The 25,485-nt window shown below is 43.8% G+C and overlaps 2 protein-coding genes across 7 annotated transcripts in view; one reads left to right on the forward strand and one right to left on the reverse strand.

The window, feature by feature from the left end:
- Positions 1 to 775: 775 nt before the first annotated feature.
- On the reverse strand, positions 776 to 20,298 carry POLR1D (RNA polymerase I and III subunit D). Of its 3 annotated transcripts, XM_040583433.1 has the most exons (4): positions 20,112 to 20,222; positions 17,708 to 17,805; positions 10,586 to 10,660; positions 776 to 2,153 (listed from the first exon to the last, which is right to left on the reverse strand). In XM_040583433.1, exons 3-4 carry the CDS (start codon positions 10,600 to 10,602, stop codon positions 1,883 to 1,885), a joined length of 288 nt encoding a protein of 95 aa, XP_040439367.1. In that variant the 5' UTR covers positions 10,603 to 10,660; positions 17,708 to 17,805; positions 20,112 to 20,222; the 3' UTR covers positions 776 to 1,882. The 3 variants fall into 3 exon arrangements, with proteins under 3 accessions (XP_040439367.1, XP_040439365.1, XP_040439366.1); XM_040583431.1 differs by lacking the exon at positions 17,708 to 17,805 and having other exon boundaries at positions 20,112 to 20,298; XM_040583432.1 differs by lacking the exon at positions 17,708 to 17,805 and having other exon boundaries at positions 10,586 to 10,656; positions 20,112 to 20,208.
- A 510-nt stretch (positions 20,299 to 20,808) lies between these two features.
- LNX2 (ligand of numb-protein X 2) overlaps positions 20,809 to 25,485 on the forward strand; it is a 64,823-nt gene continuing 60,146 nt past the window's right edge. For 3 of the 4 annotated variants that reach the window (XM_040583426.1, XM_040583424.1, XM_040583429.1), the window contains exon 1: positions 20,809 to 21,105. The gene's annotated coding sequence lies outside the window, so the exon portion shown is untranslated. The remainder of the gene's footprint in view (positions 21,106 to 25,485) is intronic. The other variant, XM_040583430.1, reaches the window with a different exon arrangement.

Below are 25,485 nucleotides of genomic sequence, written 5' to 3' on the forward strand. Positions count from 1 at the left end.
CCGCACTCATCCTAAAGGGGTGTTTGAAGGCCTGTGTGTGGCAAACTCTCAGGACACCGTATTATCACCACAAGCCAGACCAGCAATAATTCATGGAGATTTGTTCTGTGGAACATCTCTGGTCCCAAACCTGACCAACAGTGAGATGAATTCTCCGCTGCAAAGCCACATCCTTTCAGCACTGTTGCTGCAGTAGAGCCCAGCTGGTATTAGAAGAGCTGTCCTTCTGAAAAGGATTATTAGAACACAACCAACGTCCAGCAAAATAGACTGCAAATAGCGTATGTTTACTTAAACCAAAGATAGCCCTACGTTCTCCAAAGATACTACTTTTCAACCGATGCCACTTAAATTGTTGGAAATTTTCTGAAAGGCTGGGAGTTCTAGTGTTACGGTTCCTGATAGGAAATAGAGACACTGGCCACAGCTCCTCAGTGGTAACGTGGAAGTATCCTGCTTTGTTTGATACACTGACCCTGGCAGCCACCGCTGGACTCAACACCAGTTGAACTACCCATTACTCAGAAGAGTAATTCCCAGCTCACGCATCACAATTCAGCCACAGCAGATCTCCACTTTGGTCTCCCCATCCCCTAGCTAACACGCTCTTTCCAAGACAGACAGGTAAGTACAGCAGGACACGGTATAGATTAGCCTATAGGTGGCACTCTTGCCCTGACACAACACCGAAGGACCACGGGGCCCTGATGCTCCTTTCCCTTAGAGGCCCGTTTCAGTTAAAAAACCCATTAAAAGCATTAATTCCACAAAGCGCTTCGAATGAGCATTTTTGATTTATTGTCAACACACTTAAAAACGGAAACCTATGTTCAAAACAATTAGTTTTTGAGAATACCGACGTACAAAATATTTCACACAGAAGTTTGTTACCGTAACGCAAACAGAAGTGAGATGTTGAACATGACTACGTGCATCTCGTGTGCCCCAAGTCACATGTTTAAGAACTGTACCACTACAGAACTGTCACACAGGCTTGGAGAGTGAGCATTTGGCTGTATTTACTGTACTGAAGCATCACCTCTGTATTTCTAGTATTACACATTTACTTGGAAACTTTCTAGCAGTGGACAGGTAATTTTGTCTTCAAGGTTTGTTTTGAAAGCACCATGACAACAGACTGTTCAAACTACTTCCTTCCAGAGGGAAGTCTAAACAGAGACAATTATTGCAGTTATGGCTTTTTAGGGGTAACATTTATTATTATCTATGACAGGTTCGTGAATATACAATAACAAGCAAAATCAGTCTTTCCTGGTAGTCCCTCCTGGAAAGCAAAACCAGCACTGCCCATTTAAAATTTGTTCTTTTTATACTAAAGAAAGCAAATTCTTATACCCTATACGAAATGCATGTGCTTGGTCAGGCACTGACCACTTTCCCTTCTTCTAGATTCTGTAACTAAACTAACTCAAACACGCAAAACTTCTTTATCAGTTAGCAGCAAAGAAGTTCTTCCAACTTTACACAATAAATAGATTTCTGCTTAATTTAAATTTATTTCCAAAGGAGTGACATGACTAAATGAGTTGTATCGGACAGTGACATGTGTATCACACTCCATCACTAAGACCCTAAGCTTAGTCAAAAGGGGAGAGAGGAATGAAGCAAAGGGAAAGGAACGTCTGTTCTAAAACAACTGAAAGACTTATGCTGCACTTTGCTTTTCTCTTAAAGATCCCAAAGAACAGTTTTCTAAAGCTACCTCAAGGTTACTTTTCACACACGCAACTGTTCAAAATTCAGTTTTGAACAGCACCTTTTCCTGAAAAAGCGAGACAATCCCTGCAGTCCGATTCGTAATGACATTCCCAGCTGGTCACACCATGTATTCGGCACTCTCCTCTCCCCATCGTTTGCCTGATCACTTTTCATGCTTATCCTTTGTGTGCTGGTTCCTGTTTCGGTGCCTTGGAGGAGAGTAGCTGACTCTACGTCTGGACTGAAAGCTGGGTGTGTATGGGTGAATTCTGTGTTTCTTTGGTTTTTCTTCTTTCCTGCTTTTGTTTGGCTCAGGCTCCTTATTGTCCTCCTTTTCCTCACGTTCTTGGTCTTGTTCTTTTTGAGACGGTAACGTGTTTTTGATGGTATTAAGAAGAAATCTTTTATTTGTACCAGCAAGAGGACATTTCAACCTGTAAAGACATTTAAAAGTGATCAAAAGACAAGATAAAAACATCCTGAAACAAGTCTGCTGTTTTAACTTCAATAATTTTAAGACAGGTTTGTGCTTTTGGCTTTCCTTGCATGCCACCTAGTGTAAACTCTCAGTACAGAAAGATATGCTCAAGGTTGTCTCTATTCTCCTTTTATATTACTCTTGATAGGATGAAAATTATTCTACTTCAACACAGTGAAAATCCACATGATTTTCACAAGGTGGTGCGTGCAGGCAGAAGCAGAGGATGACTGTATTTTAAGGCTGGCAGTTCTTAACTTCAGTATTCAGGAATCAAATATTTAGTAACATATTCTAGGTCAAATCAGAATGTTTTATAAGATAATAATCTACTAAAGTCAGCATTATCCAACAAACTGAGATAGTCAGAAAGTAGAAAATAGATTTGCATGAAGAACCCAAACAGCTGTAGTGATAAAACACATACACGAGCATACCAATTTTAACTTTATCTGGCAACCACCAAACAAAACATTTTATTTCTTTTTTTTTGAACAGAAAGCATACTTATTCAACTCTTTTGCATTGTTTCCGACTTTCTCCTCTTGCAGCTTAACATTTCTGGCACATAACTTATGAGCTAGTTTTAGTAAACAAGTACTGTACATTTCATTGATCTCATTGATATCAGCTATAGTCTACTTTTTCCCTATTTATCATCTCAAAGAATAGAAGGAGAAAAAACAAATTTAAGTATATTTCTGCAGAAATCACTCTGAAGACTTTGTTTATAGTGAGAGCCATCCTGGTGTTTGCCTTCACAACATTTTTCAGTTTGCATGATAATGGAGAAGTTATGGAATTACTCTGAAAAAAAGCAGAGCTGTTAAAGAGATCACAGTGCCACTTAACTGAATCAGCTATGGAGTCAATGAATCCTAACAACACAACGTTAAGGTATCTATTTTACTTGAATATTTTGTGTAAGTGTAGAAACTATACCCTGAGCATTTAAAAACCTTTGACACCTCTGAATAATCAGATGTATCAGAACAAGAAGGAAATTGCAATGAAGACCCTATGTCTGATTATTTATCATACTTCAGGACTTTTACCTGGACATGGCATTTACCACTGTCTTACAAAAAGTTGCAAAGATGATGAAGGAACTGAAGCATCTCCCTGATGAGGACAGGCTGAGAGAGCTGGGCAGCTTGTTTACCCTGGAGAAGTGAAGACTGGGAGGGGACCTTATCAATGTCTGCCAATATCTTGAGGGTGAGTGTCAGGAGGATGGGGCCAGGCTCTTTTCAGTGGTGCCCAGTGACAGCACAAGGGGCAACGGGCACAAACTGGAACACGGGAAGTTCTACCTGTATATGAGGAAGAACTTTGCTTTAAGGGTGACAGAGCACTGGAAGAGGCTGCCCAGAGAGGCTGTGGACTCTCCTTCTCTGGAGACATTAAAACTCACCTAGATGTGACTCTGTGCAAACTGCTTTAGGAGAACCTGCTTTAGCAGGGGGTTGGACCAGATAATCTCCAGAGGTCCCTTCCAAGCTTGACCATTCTGTGATACTCTGATTCTGTGTTTTACTTTAGGTCTGCCTGCTAAACATCACTGGAAATTGTTCTTAACCTAAATCCTCAAAGAACTTATGATAGCAATTTTAGACGTATACATTAAACAGCCACACTGCTTTATTTCTGCTAGGTATTTCTTGACACATTTCTACACCATAGCTAGTTTTAGAGTTATTAGGGAGACAGTATTTATCCATTAATTGTATTACCAAGTAAAAATACAAAACTAACATATGTCACTAGAATAGGGTTTCTACTTCAAGCTACATCACTTATGAACATGGTGCTGAACACGCCATAGCACAGGTTACAGTCAAGACATAGTACAGAACAGCCAACATTCAAGTCCTCTGTTTATCTTATGCCAGCATGAAACTGTGAAACCTCAACATTTCATACCAAGGAGGGCAGCTTTCTCTAGGCCGCAATCCAAGCAAAAACTATTTCGCATTTGTCTCTTTCCTCTTGCTTTTTCTTACGAGGTAATGCATTGGATTAAGCACTAATATATATGACACAAGAATGAGACAATTTGCCCTAAATAAATTTACCCTGATGAAGTTTTTATTTCTTTTTGGCACTATAAGTGGTGCCTGAGCTATACTAAGAATGAAAACTTAGGAGAAATGCAGGGCTTCAGAGTCAGCTAAGAGACACCTTTAGTTCACCATTATACACTGATAAAAATGAGCCACTGGCCTCTCACAGAGCAGCAGTAAGTTACATCACTGAAGAGAAACAGTACTCCTCAGTTTCATTGACCTCAGACTTCAACAAAACAAATTCTACCTTGAAGTCTTAAAGAAAATTAGATGTATGGCACGTGCTACGTTACACACGCATACACACAAGCCCATAATGTTTAAATATATCCATGGTATATATGGAACTGTGAAGATTACAAGCGATCTGTATTAATCCGCTGATACCTTTGAAAGCATTTCTAGTGGTGAGAAAATCGACCTCCCCAAAGACAACTCTTGGGCTTGCTGTACGTCTGATCCTGCAACGCTCAGTTCAATGACTGCTTTGCCCTCAATTTAAGTTCGGAAGGGCTGGGAGGCAAGCTCAGCCTAGGCAAGGTGGAATGCAATACCACTGACTAGTAAACAGTGCCACAGAAGAGATTTTAAATGTTCTTCTTTAAAAACAAACAGACAAAAATGTTAAAAGAACATTACAGTTCCAAACTGAAGCATGCCTGAAGCACGGCTGCTGTCATGACCGAAGCAAGCAAGCAACTTGCAATTCTAGAGCAGTCTTGTCTACAAAATGGACTCCACTTCTGCAGCAATGTATTCATTCAGTGTAAGAGTTTGCTTTTTGCTTTGCGTGCTCCAATAAACTAAACCAAGCTATTCTTACCCACAGAACCTTGTCTGCCACCACAGATAAGTCCCCCACCCCCCAAAATCTCTCCACTATGCAATGACGAAGAGTCAACAGCACATGTTGAGCAAGTAAAAAAAGATGAAATCTATTATTGTGAACACAGGTAGTATCTTAACTCTACTTTTGACATTTTAAGCCAATATCTGTGCAATAACAGAATTTCCAGTCAATACCTGTCATCATGTGTAGCAGTGCGGTTCAGCACAGAAGTGTACCATACAAGTTCTTAACAGCTAAACATGCTGACACCATTTAAGACACAAGAATACAGTGCCATGCACCACAGTCTTTTCTCCTCTGCTGAGTAACTGGACATACCAAACAAGCTTGGCACAGTAAGCCTCAGTATACAGAGTAAATCACATCTTTCCAGGAAATAAAATTCATTACGGATGAACTTACAAGTACATTCCTACCACTTCCAAAATGCCATGGAAAATACAGTATTTAACAGAAGAGTGACTGAAGGGGGGGGGGGGGGGGGGGAAGGCAGCTAGAGGTTGTTTTGCCAAACCAACTAATCTAAGCCGTTATCCTTTCACAAGGGAACTCACAAAAGAGGACACCTGGGAGGACTATGGTCTTGGCAGCTAGATACAGCTGGCAGGATGCCGGGATGCCGGATGGGAACCTGTGCTCCTATTACAAGATTTTAACGTATTTACTTTGCAACCTCTCTTTGTACCCTGTTTCTCCTCCTCTTCCCATTCAAATGGAAGAGGTGTAGGGGAATCACACTGCAGTGTTTCTGCACAGTCATGCAACACCCATTCATTCAGAGACAAGATGCAATACAGCATTTTGCAGTTCAGTGCCCTCAAACGCTTCAGTTTCATCTTCATTATTTTATATTCTGCAATACTCTCAACAGATTTGGTATTGAACAGAAAGCTATCTATAGGAATGAAAGCAATTTTAGGATTGCTTTACAAGAAATAGGATTAAAAATAATTTCATGCTTTCAAAATGTATCTTCTTTTTGCAATTTCATCTACTCTTATGAGGCAGTGCTGAAAAAACTATCCCAAAAAATCCCAGTTTCCATATCATATTTTAGGTAAGCTTTTCAAGTAAGCAGGGAAGATTACAATCAGTGCAGCCTTAGCGCACTTGCTACCATCGTCTTTGAAGATCAGACCTATATGCCAGTGAAAACAAAGTCAGTCTCTAGAACTTTTCCACACAGTAGCTTGTATGGCATTGTAACTGCCTTTGTCAATTAAAGCACAACAACCCCTTAAAAAAGGACATAACTCCAGTGCTATAAGGAAGCTTATGAATTATGTACATAGGACCAAAAAAAACACTTCAGGAAAGCCGAGCTTATAGGTTGATTTTATCTAAACACACGATGGAAAACCCCAAATATTCTACAACATTAATGCATCTGTATCCAATACTCTCTGATGAATCTAGGATAAATTTATCTAACCATTTCAAGTGTTTGTACACTATTTGTCCACAACTTACCATCCTGAATCCAGCTGGCCCTTCAAATATTAACTTCTAGACAGCTGTTCTGATATCCTATCTCAAAAGTTTGAGCATCACAGCAGCATGACTGTGATTCAGCCAGAGATTCTGCTCTTTTGCTCAGCATTTCCAGGATTAAGACATCTTCAGAAGAAGATCCTCTCTTCCCCTTCCCTCACACATTTTCTTACTTCTGATTAGCTCTACTAATGCTTAAACCAGATACATGGTCAGCAGGATCTACATCATGTGGTATCATAATGATGCTGGAGACTCCCAACAAGAATCACTATAGAGTACATACAAAAGGAGCACTGCAGGAACTAGAAATACTGCAGTGCTGAGAACAAGAATCTTGAGGACATCCAAGGCACAAGTCAATACTCAAGCCAATAATGAGAGATCTACAAATACGAATATCCAGTATTTCTTGGATTAATTTGCCCTGGACCTAGATACTGTCAATCTGCGCAGTCCTGAGTGTGGAGGCCAGCAAGCTGACTCTTAACCAACTAATGGCTCATGCAGCCCCACTGGCAACACTGACAGTTGCTCCATGTCTAGAGTCTCAGATAATTTCTCTTCCCACATAAACTCTTGCCTGATACCACCACCAGCCTCCTTGTCTGGGACAGGCCTTTCTCCTACTAGCATCTAACCCCTACAGGTTGCAGCACCCACCCATGCCATCCACAGCAAGCTTGTAAGACAATGTAACACTGGCAAAACATTCCAAAACCGGAAGAAATACCTACTAGTGACACTGTCCCATATTTCAAGGCTAAGTCTTTGTATCAGACGGTAGGCTAAAGGATGACTGCTTTCTACATTTTTTCTGTAGCTGTCATCGATGCTAGCTTGGATGCTTGCAATTTAGGCTCAAACAGCAGCTGATTATCCATCTCATACAAGGAGACAGCAAAAATTTAGGTAGGGGTGCTTGGGGAACTTCTTCAAACAGTGTACTTGAGCTATGGAGAACTAATCACTCCGGACAGCAACACAGCAGTGGCTTGAACCTGAAAGCAGTCGAAAACAAGTGTTCAGAGGCTTGCTGGCTAAAGCTTTGCTGCCATCAACACCCACCAGGAGACACTACTCCTTTGTAAAGGTATGCACAGTAGTTCCCCCCCTCTGGGAATGCCACCTCCCCACACACCTCCCTTTAACCAATTCCTGTCAAATGCCACTGACTCCAGAAATGTATTTCCCAGAATTTAACAGCTGCTGGAGAGCAACATAAACTGTAATCAGAGAAGTACAAGCAGCAGCAGCCTCTGCTTCTCCTTACCCAAAGACAGATGGCAGAACAAATCTTTTCTTCATAGGCCGAGTTGCTTCAACTATGCAGTGCCCATGCAGGATTGATGGCCTTACACTAGATGTCTCCAGGGTTTGTGCATCTCTTCTCCAGGACTCCTCTGACAAAGGGCTGAGTCCTCATGAAACAAACCTGTAAGCATTTTGAGTTTGGCAAGGAAGGAAGGTTTTGCGTTTTACCTGTTAAGACTGTGCTTTTAGACAAGTTGGTGATGACCTTGTCCTTTGCTTCTACCAGTTATGCTCTCCTGGATTTGGTCTATTAACACACATTTTCACGCACTAACTTTTCTGCTCATTTCAATTGCTGTCCACAGAGCTCAGAGCAGCAGTAACCTTCCTCTCAAGTAGTTTAGAGTTGCAAGGTTACATGTCAGTCCTGGATCTAATCTCTAAAGCCCTTCAGGATTTACTGAAACATCAGTTACATCTGGTGGCATTTTGCTGAAGTGTGATACTCAGCTGAGCACAGTTAAGTTTCCTTCCAAATATCTTACTGGTTATCTCATCTCCCATGCATATATGCAATACCTAGTTGCTGGGCCAGTTCAAAAGGACCAGAACAGCACAATGGGGCATGAAAAATATTAAAGGGAAAAGAGCACTGGCAGCTTCCAGCTGGTGCTCTGTTTCTTGCACTTGCAGAACGAAACACCGAGGACTTACTGGGAGTCTGCCTATGGGGGACTTTACACCTTCCTTACAGCCACTTACATCAGCTATACACTAGCCTATGCCAAACTCTAAGGCAGCAGATTTGTGACAAATGGGATTACTACCAGTCTCTCTAAGGATAAATTCAGAGAGGGAAAAATCCCTGGAGAAGCATCATATAAAAAAAAAATAAATCTTCTGAGTGCAGGATATCCTGAGCTGCAGACTGCCTGAAGCTGGGATAGTACCTTGAGGAAATACTGCTACTTTCTTGTACTTTTCTTGCTCCATTTCCTAAGCACTGGGTACCGGCTGCTGATGGAGACAGGGCACTGCAGAGACGGATCCTCTGTCTGACCCAGTATTGCTATTCTCATGTTCCTCTGCAGCTGAAAGCATCCTTACTTCAACAGTCTCAATTCAGGATATCGCCATGCCAATCCCTATGTCAACAAGTCTTCCTCTTCCTGAAGCCTTCTTGACAATCCTCTCCTCCTACACCTTTAACACAGAGGTTAAAGTGTCTGCCTAGCCAGACACTATTTCACTTTAATGGAATCTGTAGCTGTTCTGAAGAACAGGTCACCCTTGGGTATCCCTTGCTTTGGCAGGTCTTGGGCATGCTTTAGCAAACTGCATGTTACCCTGAGCCATCATCACAGCCAGCCGAGCAGGACCTACAGACAAGGAATAAGTAGCCAGGGCCAGGAGTAGGAAACCATACACATTCCTGGCAGGTATTCCAGACTGCACAAGCAGCAGCAAAGTTGCACAGGGACCCTCGGTTATCTCCCAACTGAAATATTTAGTCTCCATACCTGGAATTAACTTGCAAATTCACAGTAACTGGATGCATGCAACACTTCACGGTACTAATTATCTGCACTGGTTTACCTGGCCATTTGGGACACTGACAAGGCAAAAGCATGCTCTATTAGTATAGTTATAACCACTCTAGGGGATTAAACCAATTTAACTATTTTAACATAAAGGGTATAAGGTGCATCCCTAGCAGAAATACTGGGTAAAATATTCAAAAAACCCAAAATTTGTTTCAAAACCATAAATAATTAAAATACCATCTTGCTGAAAACAGTTAATCTCTTCAGAGATGCAAAAACACAGCCCAAAAATCAGCTGAGGACTTCATTAACAGTGCAGGCTTATCTTTCACTGCTGTTGGTGGAGGAAGCCAAACCTTATCTACAAATGAGTTTAATGCAGTCAACTGGTGCACGATTAGGGTGAATATCCCTAGATCCAATAGCTTCTTATCAAAGTCATATATGTTATTTTAGATGAATGACTCTTCTCAGCACATTATTACTTCTTTAATTACAATTACATGCATTACATTCCATGATAATCTAGCTGTAAAAACTGAAATACTGCTTTGAAGAATTAATATTGTATTTCACTTAAGATTTACATACAGTGATTCTTTTCCCACTTGCTATACAAATTAGCCCCTGGGTTTTAACAGTTTTTTTAGTATTTAAAAATACCTCCTTCCAAAATGGGATTATACTCCGAGTTCATTTTTGGCTGCAGTTTACACATGGATTCTCTACTAGATCATTGATTATTTTTATTGTTTTAAGGGTTTAGGTTGCTTTGTCAGGCTATGAATTCTTTTAACTTAAATAGATTCTAACCCAGTAACACATGGCCTGTATGTAACTACATGCACACTGAAGCTACCCCGTATTTTAAAGACTCACGAGGTTCCAATTCAAACTTAGCAATTCCATCTATTATAAGGCAATACTACTACAGAAGCTACTCCCAGTGTTCCAATTGCTTTGACTTCAGATGCATTCAGTCAAGAAATTTCATGCAGGCAGAATTTACTTGAACTTCTTTCTTATCTGGACTCAATTTTTTTCCCAGACAAATTCATACCTAGATGAAGACAAATTATTTAAACATGAAGCAAATTAAAAGGTAGATACTTCCGTCACACATTAAATGTAAAATTTATGTAGGCATCAGTCATAGCATTCATTTCCTCTTGGCACAACTTACCAACCCATAGCTCCCATTGTTTCAGCTCTGGTTCTCCCACGTTTTGCCTCTTTAAGTAACTCTTCCACAGCCTTCCTAAATATGAGGAAAAGTAAAAAGTTACTGCTTGCAGAACACAAGAACTGGTCACCTTATGCACTTATGTATATTAAGCGGAAAGCTTCCTCACTGTAATGAATTAAGCAATAAAGAGGCTATCAAAATCACCTTGACTTTCTTAATAAGATAATTCAGATCCCTATGCACCAAGCTTTAAAGAAACATTTTGACATATTAAAAACAATCAAAGCTGTTACAAATGCAATATTTGTACAACTACAAATACAAAAATTGCAACACTAATTGAACAGTAGAAATAAAGTGTGTGAAACTGGTGTCCTACACTGAAAAAGCACAGCCCCTGTTATTTCACCTTAGGAATGCTCTTCCCTGCTGTCACTTCACTTAGGTTCTTCCTTAAGTCTCTCAACCACAGCAGACCTATTTTGAGCACAGTTAACTGCCACCAGTAAAATAGCAAGCAGTCAGATGACAGTAAAATCACTGCAACTACCAGTCGTCGAACTGTACTAGCTTAGTGTGAATGGTGGAAGAGCTCATCTTTGTGACTATGATCTGCTGCCATCCAAAACGACCAACTTTTACATTATCAGCATCTTCTAGAACAAACTGGCCAGACTAACACTAAAGCAATTAAATAACTGTGCCCGCATAAGATATCATTGGAGAGTGTTAATTATGCTAATTATAGGTAACTCCTGCAATGTCGGCCTTTCAGTTCTCTTTACAATTTAATTTTCATCTCAAATAAAACTTAAGTAATTTCTCTACAGTTCCTGGTCGAAATTAATGTGAAAACAAATGAATGGATAATGTAAGCCATTTATTATATAAATTGAACGCATAAACTAACAATTTGGTTAGTTAACTGTAAGCAACTACAGAAGTCAACATGAATAACTGCAAGACAGAAAAGTAAAGCTACACACCTGACCATAATATCCAGTAAACGAAGCTAAGTGTTAACAACACTGACACGGGTAAGACTGAAGGTAAGAGGTAATAAAAAGGGTATTTATTGTGTAGCTCTCCCAGCTACAATGTGCCAGAATGGCTGCTGGTTGTTTGGACTACATCAGAAACACGATCATCACCTTGATAGTACAAGTGTGTGTTAGACTGTGCAAAAAAGGTAACTGTCAACAGACCTCAACTCAAACTTCAAGGAAGCCATGTCCCAACACGTTGTTATGGTATTATCAGCACAGCAGGATTTTGCTGCTTTGCCACAGATTAAAAAATGCCCGAGTATTAGTTTTGTTAAGTCAAATTTGAGTCTAGAGAAGTCCTGAGTCATCACCTAATAGCAGAAGCAGGTCTGAGAAGAAAAGTGGTCTACATGGCGGGTCCGTGTGAAGATCTAACAAGTTAATGCTGGGCTCTAAACACCTAACAGAGTGGTTTATTACCATTTAGGTTATTAAAAGTCTACATAGAAAACGCCAGAAGCCTTAGGTTTAAACACATACACTGCATGTGCATAACAGGGAATGAAAATAGGCAGCTCAGAATTTCCTTCAGTAGCTAATGAGAAAATGTTATGCAGTCACACAGCAACCTACATCTGTCAGTCCAGATCTAACCTTCAGTTTGTTATGGTCTTAACATATGCCTTTACTGGCTCCCCTTCACATTTGTGATTGTGGATTCGTCCATTCATTAGTATAGGCTGGTCACATTTTATAAACACAGACGTTTTTTCTTCTGTATTGCTTTTGGGAATGCTTTGGCTTACCCTGGCAATAGAAAATGAATTGGTGCTAAATGAATGCGAGTGTAATGTACACCAAGGTGCAGCTACTCTTTCTACAGTTACTCTGCAGTTCTGCTTATATATAGTTTTCATATTTTATACTTACTAATCAGCCCCCATGGAACTACTTCCCCACTTTATAGTAATTTCCAGCAATTAGCTAAAGGTTGCTAAATGAGCCTCCAGAATTAGTCACGAGTTCTCAAACTTACAAATAATCCTTGATCAACTTTTATATATATATTCCTTTGTTCCAAGGGGAAACCATTCCACGCAGCAAAAGCTGAGATCTGTGCCAGACAAACATGCAAATACCCAGAGGTCATAACTTTTTCATTTGAGAGTTTGCATTCGAAGGGCTTTGCAAAGGAAAGCGTCCAAGACTTCCACAGAAACAACAATCAAGAAACGCATCAAAAAATTGTAGCACTGCTTCTCTGTGCAGTAGTTTATTAATGGCAATATTGCAATATTGGTTTACAGTTCCTCACAAAATCTCTCTCTCATATAAGGTTATAGGTATGATCTCAGTAGCAGCTGGGCTTAGGGTAATTCAAATCCTTTTTTAAGCACGCATCTGACTGTGAGGATATGTTGCATATCCAGTCATACCACAGACATTCATGGAAATGGAATGGGAGATGTTCCATACACAGGTCTCCAGACACTAGAGGGTTTTTTTATTATTTTAATTAAGAAGATATTTTTTTCTCCAGACCCAGAATTTGCTATCTGAGCAGCCTGAGCTAGTTTATAGTGAGGACAGCAGGAACATGTGGCCTTTATAAAAGCCTGTCCTGAGCCTTCAAACAGCAGTGTCAGATGAGAAGGAAGAAAGAATAAAGAAGAGTAGTCTGATTTTACTTACCACAGTTACCAAACTCTGTGATTCTGTTTTGAGAAACCTGACCAGGAGGCAGACTAAAAGCCTGTCATTATTATTATATTATAAAAATCTGCCATTATTTTATAATTAATATAATAAACAAAAGTATCTGAGCTACAATGCACTAACAAAGCCCACACACGTATTTTAAACAGCTACAACTCAGTTTTAGGGGAAACATCAGAATAAATATGGTGACACAAATTCTATTAACTTAGGTACGAACTATTAACCCTGAGGTAGTTGTTGGTTTTTTTTTTGCTTTAGTTGTATCAAAGATCAGACTAACATGGTGCCCATCTTAGTAGCCTTATAAGTTGACACCTTCCTTTCTTACCAAACACCACTTCCTAATACTGGTCTTTCAACACCACTCTTAATAACTGCACCTTAGCAAAGCTCTTTCGATTCACACAGGCAAATTAAAAAAAATGCTCAGATCCCCTTTGAAATAATGCGTTTCCACTCACTGAACTTATATCCTCTACACAAGTAAGCCAAAGGCTTAAAAGCTATGCAAACAAGGTTTTTACTTTTGCTTTTAGAGGCCTCTTGGGACTCCGCATCGCTCATTCTCTTCATTTTTATGTCTTGGTTACAATACAAACAGCCCTGTGGCTGCCAGCTTCAGCTCCAAGAACAGCAGCATGAGCACAGGGAACACGGTATGCAACTTTCACATGAGAACCACCCAAACATCAGGGGACTGACAGGAGGGAGAATTAGGGATGGGCACATTTAAGATGACTGTCATCGTTCTGGCACCTTTTATAGGAAACACCACTTAAAACTTGCTGTGCCAGTCTTTTTTAACAATCAAGCTTAGCTGCAGAATTACAGTAACATGAAGGTATAAGCAGTGATACTTTTTATCTTCAAGAGTATGGTCCAAGACCTATTTACATTTATGAGGGTTAGACTTTATATTCCAAGGTTACAGGCAAAGCTCCCGTTGCATAAATCCTAACAACCTGCATCACAAATGCATGGGCCCAAAGAGGGAGAACGTTAAAGGCTTCCAAGTCAGGCAAACCCAGAGATATTTTCTATTCCTCACTCAGGGCAAGAGCTTCATCATTTTTTCCAAAAGGTCAAATAGACAGACTGAAAAATGACTAATTGGTAATAAAGAGGTATGTCTGATACAGTTACAGACAACCAAAACACCATGTCATTACAGAGACCACCCAATGTTTGTAACTATAGACCACTCTGTTAGGAGAAAACATATCATGCTGGATCTGACAGCCGAGAAGCCAGGCAGCCACAGCTCCATGCACAGGTCCAACCAGTAGCAAGGCTGAAAATCTACTCCCAGACGACACACACACACCACTGGCCACACTCATCACTGACACACAGAGCACTCACACCAACAGCTTCATCCCACTCTTCTCTCTGGCCAGGTGCAGAAGCCTCTGAAATTCCAGCCCAATTCCATTGCTGGTACAGATCGTCACACAGAACTGGCTGGGACTCCCAGGTCCCCCAGCACCCAACCCCACTGTAGTCTTGCCTGTAGGCACACAGGCACACATGGTCACACACGTCTCGCCCTTGGAGACCCCTGACCCTGCAGTCTCTCCAGCAGCTGGCCAGGACTCCTCAGTGCCTCCGACGGCTAGCTCCTCGGCTAGCTCCTCTCGTGGGCTCACTCTTAGAGATACAGGCTCACCTCCCACCTCATTCACCCACTCACCAGCTGATTCAGCTGGATATTCACTAGCAGCCACACATTCCCCAACACGCCCATACTTGCTCCACTACTGCAGCACAAATAAATAGGTCCCCACTCCCACTCCAGTGTCTGACACTTGGTTTTTACTCACTCCATGAAGTGTCCCCGGCTGCTGGCACCCAGCCCTCCAGCCCAGGGTCCCAGCTCTGGCTGGGATCCAGACCTACACTTGTTCCAGTTGCTGGCACCATGGACACATGGTCCCTCGACCCCATGGTTTGACTCTAGTCACTAGCACTGATGTACACCCCTCTCCCCTCACACCGAGTCCCTCACCCAAGAAAGAGTTAGAAAGGAATTTAACAGGAAGACAGGACAGACAGCACTGAACAGGTGCAGGGCACGGTCAGACAAGTGTACTAACCAGCAGCCTTCTCACACACGACCAGACCTTTTTATCCCCTTATTCTTCCATTTTCCCCACTCTTGCTTCTCCCCAAGTCACCTGAATCTATCCCTTTCCCTACCTTTTGTTCCTCCCCTACACATCCCATAGTAAGCCTTATGCAATCTCACAATGCTTTTCTCCTGCATCCCACATGAGTAGGCAGCAATACCTACAATAAGTCTCAAAGGCACTCCTCAGCATTGACTCATCCTGATGGGTGTCACACCTGCAGGCTGAGCCTGTCTCCTGGGACCACCCCTAGGAGGGGCCCAGAGAACATGTTCATTCCTCTGAGTCCTTGCTGTGGGTTGCCACCTGCACCTCTGGGTTTGCAGAGATGGACCTCTGATGGGTTGGTGTCTCCTGGGACTGGCCTGGAAAAAGCCAGGGCTAGGCACTACTTGTGCTCCCCCATCCACTTTGGTCTCTCTTTAATCCACCGTGGGCATGCCTGGGGGCTTTCGGCACATAACCTAATAAAGTCTGCCATCTACACCCACCCCATCATCTCATTAAAGATCCTGATGGGAGCTCCAATGAAAATATATCTACTGGAATTGCTTCATAGCATGCAATCAGCTACTGAAGTGTACAGACCTGGAGTAGGAGGTCAGCGTTCATATTCAACACCTCCCAGAGTCAGCGAAGGGGTTCCTTTATCAAACATCTTTGTGAAAGACCTTCATAGCATCAGTGACTCCTCGCAGTCTATACCACTACCATTCAAGCTCAAAGGTCAGGCTGCTTGGCTACTGTGATCCCCAAAATCACGCTTAAACCTACCTCCTGAGGGACTCTAGGTCCTGACAGCAAGCTGCAAGCCCAGGAAAAAAATTAGCAAGTTTTTAAATCAATTTTCTTGAAGTAGTTTTATGCAGACTATACAACTTATTTTTAACTACGCATGGGACTCGAAATAGAATGGATGTTGGTATTCTGATTACATCTGAATAATTAATATCAAGACCTTCAGTCAAGTAAAGGACTGAAGATACTGCCTTCTACAATAAAGGAATAATAATGAAGGCCACTGTTATTTACAATTGGCTCCTGCGAGCTGGTTTGTCTGATCTGCTCACACTTGCTAAGAAAACTGATGAAAAGGAACATTGAGAACAAAGCCTAAGCCACAACATTTAAGAGCAAAGAAAAAAAAAAGGCACAAACATGCCACAAATTTCTTAACATTTGTTCAAAGGCAAAGACGCTCCACACCGGGTATGTGAACGCTCTCATTCTTTGTTGATCAGGTTTCGTAGTTATTTAAATATTCTATTTGTCAGTCCCATGAGTGCTATTTGCAGCACATTTCTGTGCTGATATTCTCACCAGCCTGAGTAGTGAACATACCGCTCCATTTCAAATACCAATTTTAGTTTACAGACCACTTTTTTTTTTTTTTTTTTCCCTCCATGAATATGGGAAAGAATGGCATACTGAATCCTGGCACTTCAATTATAACTATTAAAAACAACAGTAAGAATATTAATTAATTTCTCCATGGCCCAAAGCTCACTTGTTAAAAAGTGTCATGTGGATGCCTGTGCAACAAAATTAGACTATTGATTCTCAACTCAACTACAGGCCTCTTATTACAGAATTACAGCATTCCTTGTGATTCAGAGCAGCATCTCCTCAGGAAACACTTAATCCCAAGTAAATGATGCTCCAAACAAGCTTGGTAGGCACTTCTAATAAGGTATGGTATCCAAGGTCATATATTATGAAATATTTATAGCTGTTGAAAGACAAAAATTATGGAAGGATTTTGACATATAATACACAGTATAACAAAGCCACATCCTTTATATTCGCAGAGAAATGACATCTTTTCTGTGCTTCAAACACAGAGAACCATGATGATGATTTAGGAAGGAGAGGGGGAAGAAAGATTTTTTTTTTTAGATAGGGATGAAAATAGTGACCTCTGTAGATGAAAATGGTGACCCCTGTAATATCCCAGTGGATATTTAGTTGAAATAAACTAGGAAAAGCACATACACAGGCTTGTGGGGAAATAGACTAAACAGTTCCTAGCAGATGACCTGTAACATTATTTTTGTTCCCTCTCATTCTTGGGTCACATCTTCACAATACCATTAATTATATATATTAACAGAATTTAGCCTAGAATTTTCTTAGAATCACACTGTATTTCAAGACTCCGAGTCTTCACTGATGTACCAGCAAGTTCACAGGAAAAAACATCAGTTCTTATTTCCAGCAAAGGTTACTGGGTGAGATGGAGAAGAGGAAAGAGTTCAGTAGAATGTAGCAAATACTACTATTTTACATACCTGTGGTATTTACAGTTTTTAGAGTTTTAAAATCCAGATTACTAAACAGCATGGTGACTTGTGAGTTGGTATTCAGCTTTCTAGGAAGCATTCACTTCCTATTAAAAGTGAGGAAAACATCAAATACAATGTCAAGCAGGAATCACACAGTAAAACTGAAAAATAATAGCAGGAAAATGTGGCAGTAAGGATGAAATAGAACAAGCCAGATTAAGAGACCCCTCCTTACACTCCTTTTTCCTCCGTGGTAAGTTAAATAAAAAACACACATACAAAAATCTCAAGCTGTTATTGTAACTACAAAACATAAATGCTGTTATTTGTATGCTAAAGCCATATTATACAGCCTAAAAATTAGAAACCTTCACTACCACTGCTGTACTATTCACAGAAAAGTATGATCAACAGGTCATTGAATACAAAACTAAGAAGTAATGTCTGTAAAACAAAGAATACAGGTCTGTGTTATATTCTTGAAGACTGTATGGGGAAGTGTGTTTAGAGTAAGAAACACACAAGTATGACATCTAAATGCATGCAGCATGAACTGAATTCAGGGTGCTACTAGCGAACCCAGCTGTTACTACAGCTAAAGGTAAGAAAAAGTAACTAATAATAGGTGGATCCAGGGCAGAAAGCAATGATCATTAAGTATACTATATGGTACTTAAAATGTGTTCAGAGCCAATTAAACACGTGTGGAGATGAGATCAACAGTAGCATGGACTGAAGACATCAGACAGCTAAACACTACCGTGTACCACTCGATAAATAATTAAGCTTCATCCTCATTATCTACCATGCTGCCACACAAAAGGAATAGCAAATCCTAACTCAGATTGAAGCCATGAGGCAGGATAAAACTTTGAATCTGGTTCTTGTTAAGGAGAACATCAGAAGGTGACGGTGGAGCAGTCAGCTATAGCCAAAGAGTGAGTGGCCATGCCCTGAACCACCCAGAGGACCCCAAGTCCCCAGCACAGCAAGAGCAGCCAGAAGACAGCAGGGCAGAACAGTAACATGGCTTTGACTTGCTACAAAGAAAAAAGGTTTAAGTTTGGAGTGGCACCAGCAAAAATAACATTCATGTATATACAGAAAGAAGCTTTAATTATTAAACTGATGATCCGAGCGCAGAAGTAGCTTACCAAGAATTAAAGGCCTCTTAGAAAGCATTATGCTCTCTAGCCCTTCTACCACCCCAGTGCTAACGCTCTTAGCCCATTTAAAACATTTGCCAGATACAAGCAGAAACAAGTTATTTTCTACAAGCACTCTCACAAATGGTTTCTTAAAAGTTAAGGGAGAGAACCATGAGGAGAACAACAGTTCAGAAAGCTCCTGGCCATCACTTCATTGCAACAGGTTTTTAAACAGCCCTAAGAAAAGTACAGTTACTCACAAATAAGCTCAAAAAAATTAAAAAAAAATAAAAATCCCAGTAACTACAAGTAGGATTATTACCAGGAAAAAACACAATATAAACACCTCAAGTCTATTCTTAATGCAAAAGTAAGAGAGGTCTACTGTGACTGAGTATCCAATTATAGACATCTGCATTTTAATCCTCAGTGTTTGCTTGGGAACACTCAGTACGTACAGTGAGATGAATCCTCTCATACCAATGAAATACCATGTAGAAAGCAGTTTTCTTTTTTTACAAAATAGCTGCCAAGCATTTTGTATTATTCCATACAAGGAACAGGGTATTTTTAACAATTAGACAACTGGCACATCTCCAACAATGAAAACTGGAATTTGTAGGAATTGATTTTTTACAAAATTTTACCAAGTTCATCTAATCACCAAATGGTAACTGATGAAAGATGAACCGCCTACGACTTCTGAGCCTTGTTTCCAAATGGTACCAACATGCACCACAGGAGTAGTTGATTTTTTTTAAATTATTATTATTTGTAACAATGGAGTATTCCCGTCACGGGGGGAAGATTTTCTATTGCAACTGCCTCCGCAAGGGCTTCAAAGTTCTGTCCCGAAGCCACCGTGCACGCCGGCTGCAGGCTGCACACCGCTGGGGCCGCACGCTCACCGCGCCCGGCGCTGCTGCGGCGGAGGCCGGGCCCGGCCCAGGGGCCTCCGCTCCACCCAGGACCCCGCCGCCTCCTGCCCCGGCGAGCCCGAGGGCTGAGGCCCGGCGCCGGGAGCGGACGCCCCGCAGCCGCAGCCAGCTCCGGAGCGCACGGCCGCGCTAGCGCTGGGCCCCGGCGCCGCGTAGGGCTCTGTAGAGCCAGGGGGGCCCTTCCTGGCGGCCCCAGGCCGACGCTGCCCGGGCCTCGCCGGGCAGGAGGCGATGCCGGGCCCCGTTCGGCGGAGAGGCCCCGCCGAGGCCGTGAGCTCTCGGGGTCACTCAGCCACACACCCCCCGCCACCGCTCGCCCGTCACCTCTCCAGCTCCCGGTCCTCCTCCATGGCGGCGCGACGAAGACGAGCGAGCGGCGCCCGCTCTCCTCCCGCTAGGGCCCGGCTCCTCAGGCGAAGGCCGTCACCATACCCCGCTGGCGGCCCGGCGGCGAGGCGGGGCGGAGCAGTGGGGCAGGCGCAACGGACGGCGAGGACCCCGGCGGGGAGGAGCCGGGGCGGTGCGAAGCGGGCTGCCGCCACACCCCCCGGGGCACCGGCGGGCAGCGGCGGCTCCGGCCGGACACCCCTCCCGAGAGCAAAACGGGGGCGACAGCCGGCCCAGTGGGCCCCCGCCCACCCTGCTGCATGCCGGCGGGACCCACCGCAAACCTCCGCCCCGGCGGCAGGAGCGCTGCAGGCTCTGCGCCGGGGGAAGGAGGCGCAGGGCGGCCGCCGCCCGCTCGCTCGCTCGCCCGCGGCTGAGCGGCGGCGGGCGGGAGCGGGCTCGGTGGTGGCACCGGAGAGGCGAGAGCGGCGCTGCCGCCTCCCGTTAGCGGCGGAGCCCTCCGGGGTTTGCCCCTCAGCGGGGGCCGCAGGGATCGGGCGGGCGGGGACAGGTCTCCGGGCAGGGCTGGGCCGGGCCGGGCTCCGCTCGCCGGCCGGCCCCTCCTCCGTCTCGGCCCCGCCCGCACCCCCCCCGCGCCGCCCCCGCTGCCGGCGGCGAGCTGCGATCAGGCGAGTGGCGGGGACACCCCGGCCCGGGGCTCCGCCGCGGCCCGCCCCGGCCCCGCTCCCATAGGCTGCGGCGCGCCCCGCCGCCCGGCCCCGCGCTGCCGCCGGAGTGGCGGAGCGCGACTGTCACTTGGGCCGCGCCGCTGCCGGGGGCGGAGGCGGGAGCACCGGCCCGGCGGAGACGCGCTCCGCCGAGTGCCGCCCGGAGTTTGCCTCCCGCCGGGCGGAGCGGGCGGGCGGGCGCAGCCGGGCCGGCCGAGGGGCGCGGCGGCGGTTGAGGAGAGTGCGGCGCGGAGCCGGCGGCGGTGAGTAACTTCCCTGCCCCGCCGCGGCGCCGGGCGGCTCAGCCTCCCCTCCGCCGGCGGGAGGGCCGCTGGGCAGGGCGGCGGCCGCGCCCCCACTCCTCCTCTCGGCCGCGGCGGCACCGGGGGGCTGCCCGCCGGGGCGGCGGGGCCAGGCCTGCCGCGGGCACCGGGTTGGGCCGTCCTGCGTGGGCAACAAGTACGGGAGAGGGGCCGGTGCCTGCGAAGTGACGCCCGGGGCTGAGGTGTACGCGCCTGCGAGCGCGCCCCCCGGCCCTGCCCCCGCCCGGGAGGAGCGGGGCTTCCTCCCGGCCTCCGCCGGAGGGCGGCTGCCGCCCGGCGCCGGGGCTGTGCCCGCCGGGGCTGGGCGGGGGCTGCGCCGGGCCCCGCAGCGCGGCTCTGCGAAGCTGGGCGGTGGGCTGGGGCGCTGCCCCCCCAGGCGCCTGGTTCTGGGGTCCCCGAACACACCGGTGCTGCTGCCCGCCGAGGGGTCGGATTACTGCGTGCGGGGGAGGCGGGGAACAGCTGCGAGCGAACCCCTGCTGCAGGGCTGGTTTCAGGTTGTGTGTTTTACAGCTGCGCCAGAGGAACTCGTGGCGGTGCGTAAAATGTCCCTGAAGCCTGGGTACCCGGCAGCTATTTCAACACGTTAGCTCTAGCTCTCGGTGCTCAGACCGAGACTTTCCGTGTCGTGCCCCCCCCCCCATTTGTTAGCTCTTGCCGCGGAAAACGTGGTTTAAAAACTTAATACCTCGTGGCTTTTAAACTTTTAACAAGGCATGCTTTTAAAATTATCATTGCTCATGACAGAATATTTGTGCTCGGTCAACTAATTGAGAAGAGAATTGCTGGGGCTGTGGTAGTGAAAAATCTGACAGTCCCTTGTGACTTTTCTTGCAGTGTTCCTAATGCATAGTGCTGATTGTTTACTTCTGTAGAAATCCACTATTAAGTACTTCTGAGCTTCATTTAATTCCTTTTTTAATTACATGATATTGTGGGTTTATTTTTGTCTCTGTGTGCAAAGTAAGAAATGTCTGTTAGGGATTAGCTTTGGGGTATGTTTGATAGTCTCTGGAAATAAATTTCAAATAAATGCTTTTGAGCCTTTGTTCAATAGAGAAACTGTTCTGAGCTAGGCTCTCATTAAATAAACGCTTTGAATTACTGTTGGTTTTTTCTTTTTTTTATTCCCCTACCCAATTCCTTTCGGCTTCACAGTGTTTCATTCTAAGCTGCAGTCCAGCAGCAGATCAAGGAGGCTTAGGAAGAAACATCAGATGGTTTTGGTTAGTACTTTCTACTACTTGGAAAATAAGCATGTTAGTACCATATGCTGCCTGAACTTTATTAAAACAAATTTCCTCAAAATGGAAACAAGGTGTATTGGCGTACTTGCTAGAACCATAAGACTTAATAGGGTCCTTATAATTTACTTTTTTTTTCTAAATGATCAGCTCACTGAGGGAGGAATCCTCTTTCCTGAACGCAATGCAACATAAAATGATTAACTCCAAAATCAGCAGGCTGCAAAGAACACCATTGTGCCCCAGTAGATTTTTTTTTTTAATTAAAAAAAAATAGTAGTATGTAATGTTATGTTTTAAAATGCTTGTGTTATTACAATTCTAAAATCTGGGCATATTGGGAAGGGGGAAAGGCGTAATTTTGCAATGAGAGTTCAGTATTGAATTTCTAACCGTACTGGCCCATTCCTCTGCCTGGTGACTTCAGCAAGAGAGAAGCCAGGGCCTTGGACTCGGTCTGAGATTTGTAAACACAGCGTGATTTCCTAATACAGGACTCTAATCTTTTATTAAAAAAAAAAAGAGTTTAAATTAAGCTACAATTTAGGGATAAAAGTATGCGAGAGGAATGTAAGCAGGCGATTGGGTGGAAAAGTACTGTTCTTCATGACAGGTTAAAAAATAAGCTTACTAAAACCTGTCATGCATAATTACAAAAATGTTGGCTTTGACATTGCAAGCTTTGGTATTTTGTGGTGTCAGCTCTCATGCAAGTGCTAATGACCTCAGTGAACCTTTGTTTTTTCCTAAGGCTTTACCTGTGCTGAACAGCCTGTCAGTCTCAATCTTGGTATGTATTTATGGGCCTGTATCACTAAAAACCAACAGAAGTTTGTTAGCTACTAGTTAAAACTGTTTACTTGAAAATACTTCAAAATATCCCCCTCTTGTTTTTTTTTATCCTGTTTTTCTGTACTCTTAAGAAATGTCTTGATATAGTTGAAAGCAACTGTGAAGAAATGATAGCAGTATCAAAGTGAAATGTGTAAAGATATGATGTGTACTAGACAGTGGATTAATATAAATTACTGTTTCAGATCAGCAAGACGCTGCTTGTTTTAAGAGCTATTAGATATTAAGAGCTGTAACTAAGAAGAAAACAGCATTCATTCAGTATTAAAATGCCCCTGGTTTAGAAGGCACCAAACTGGTTGCCTGTTTGATACAGCAGTGGCTCATCTCTGATATTTGAAAACTCTTTGTTAATTTGGTTTGCAGAAGCAATTTTAATGTGACACTATTGAATTGCATGCTGCTTAATTGCTTTATTAGGTCAGTGGAGTTTGTTTAGAAAGTGTAGTGCCTTTCGAAGATGAAAAATCTTTAAAATACCAGCATTAATTGTTGGGTCATGATGTCTACGGAGCAATAAAAAATAATAATAAAGTGGTGTGTGCTTCTTTGGGTTTTTTTGAACCCAATTCTGTAGGTGTCCATGCTCACATGTGCTTGATTTTAAACACCCAAGTATTTCTTTTGGATTTAGTGGGTCTGTTCTCAGGCTTAATGTTAAGCCTGCATGTAAATGTTCTCAGGGTCAGGATTTATGTTTGCAAAGTTCATGGGATAAACCTGTGATGTGTTTTTATACTGACTGTTCTGTATTCGGCATGAGATAGCGTAGGTAGCTGACTTCTGCTTTGGAACTGGGGATTGGTTTATCTACAGACACGTACGGAGGTGCTCCCAGCCCTGCTGCCGCGTTACAGGGGGTAGCAGTGCTGTACCTGAGCTGACTTCATCATTGCAACGTGCTTTGCAATACTACAGGAGTGTCTTTTATTTCTACAGTGGTTATGGTGATATAAATTTGCAAATACGTCAATCCTTTACATCCTCTTAGATGCTTATTTCAGTTTTTGTTATTACAAGTAATTTGGGGGCTGGAAGAGAAGGGAAATTTCTTGCTGTCTCTCACACCGAGCTGTGCATTAGACGGTGAAAACAGCTCAAGTATGCAGTTGTTTGATATAAAATCACAAGGTAACTTGTGAACATGCAAGATTCTGATTTGCTTTATGTTTCTACAATTTTTCTACCCAATTAGTGGGAACTGTTTTTATTTTAAAAATGGAAACTTGGGGTAATGTAGCTCAATATTTGCAACCTCATTTTTGTTTTAAGCAAGCAGCTTGTGATGTTACTTTGAGGTTGTGGCATTTTGTTAATAATGTCTAGAATTTTCTTGCTGTCATCACAGCAAAAGAGACCAAGTTGTGTAAGAAAGTAATGTGAGGTTGTAACTGTGTCAGATCAATTTTGTATATAGAAGTTAATTTTTGCCCACACAGAGCTGGTTTACTTTGAGATGGAGTGATAGATGTTGTTTTTGCCTGGCTGTTTTTCCTTCATTCCACAGAGGAAAATCAGAATCCTCATAGAATGGTTTGGGTTGGAAGGGAACCTAAAGATCACCTAGTCCCACCCCCCTGCCATGGGCAGGGACACCTCCCACCAGACCAGGCTGCTCACAGCCCCATCCAGCCTGGCCTTGAGCACTGCCAGGGATGGGGCAGCCACAGCTGCTCTGGGCAACCTGTGCCAGGGCCTCACCACCCTCACAGGAAAGAATTTCTTCCTAATATTGAATCTAAATCTACTCCCTTTAAGTTTAAAACCATTTCTCGTTGTCCTGTTGCTACATGCCCTTGCAAAAAGTCCCTCTCCAGCTTTCCTGTAGGCTTCTTTAGGTGCTGGAAGGCTGCTCTGAGGTGTCCCTGGAGCCTTCTCTTCTCCAGGCTGCACCACCCCAACTCTCTCAGCCTGTCTTCACAGGAGAGGTGCTCCAGCCCTCTGAGCATCTTTGTGGCCCTGCTCTGGAGCCACTCCAACAGGTCCATGTCTGTCTTCTGTTGGGGGCCCCAGAGCTGAACACAGCGCTCCAGCTGGGTCTCATGAGAGCGGAGCAGTGGGGGAGAATCCCCTCCCTCGACCTGCTGGCCACGCTGCTTCTGATGCAGCCCAGGGTACGGTTGGCTTTCTGGGCTGTGAGTGCGCATTGCCGGCTCATGTTGACCTTCTTGTCCACCAACACTCCCAAGCCTTTCTCCTCAGGGCTGCTGTCAGTCCATTCCCC

Source organism: Falco naumanni, chromosome 2, assembly GCF_017639655.2.
Source record: "Falco naumanni isolate bFalNau1 chromosome 2, bFalNau1.pat, whole genome shotgun sequence".
NCBI lineage: Eukaryota > Metazoa > Chordata > Aves > Falconiformes > Falconidae > Falco > Falco naumanni.

Excerpts from the sequence above, each read along its gene's own strand:
- POLR1D (XM_040583431.1), bottom strand. The coding sequence starts at position 20,137 with ATGGAGGAGGACCGGGAGCTGGAGAG. Across the intron at positions 10,661-20,111 it reads GAGGACCGGGAGCTGGAGAG|GAAGGCTGTGGAAGAGTTAC; the intron begins GTGACGGGCGAG and ends CCTCATATTTAG. Across the intron at positions 2,154-10,585 it reads ACAATGGGAGCTATGGGTTG|GTTGAAATGTCCTCTTGCTG; the intron begins GTAAGTTGTGCC and ends ATGTCTTTACAG.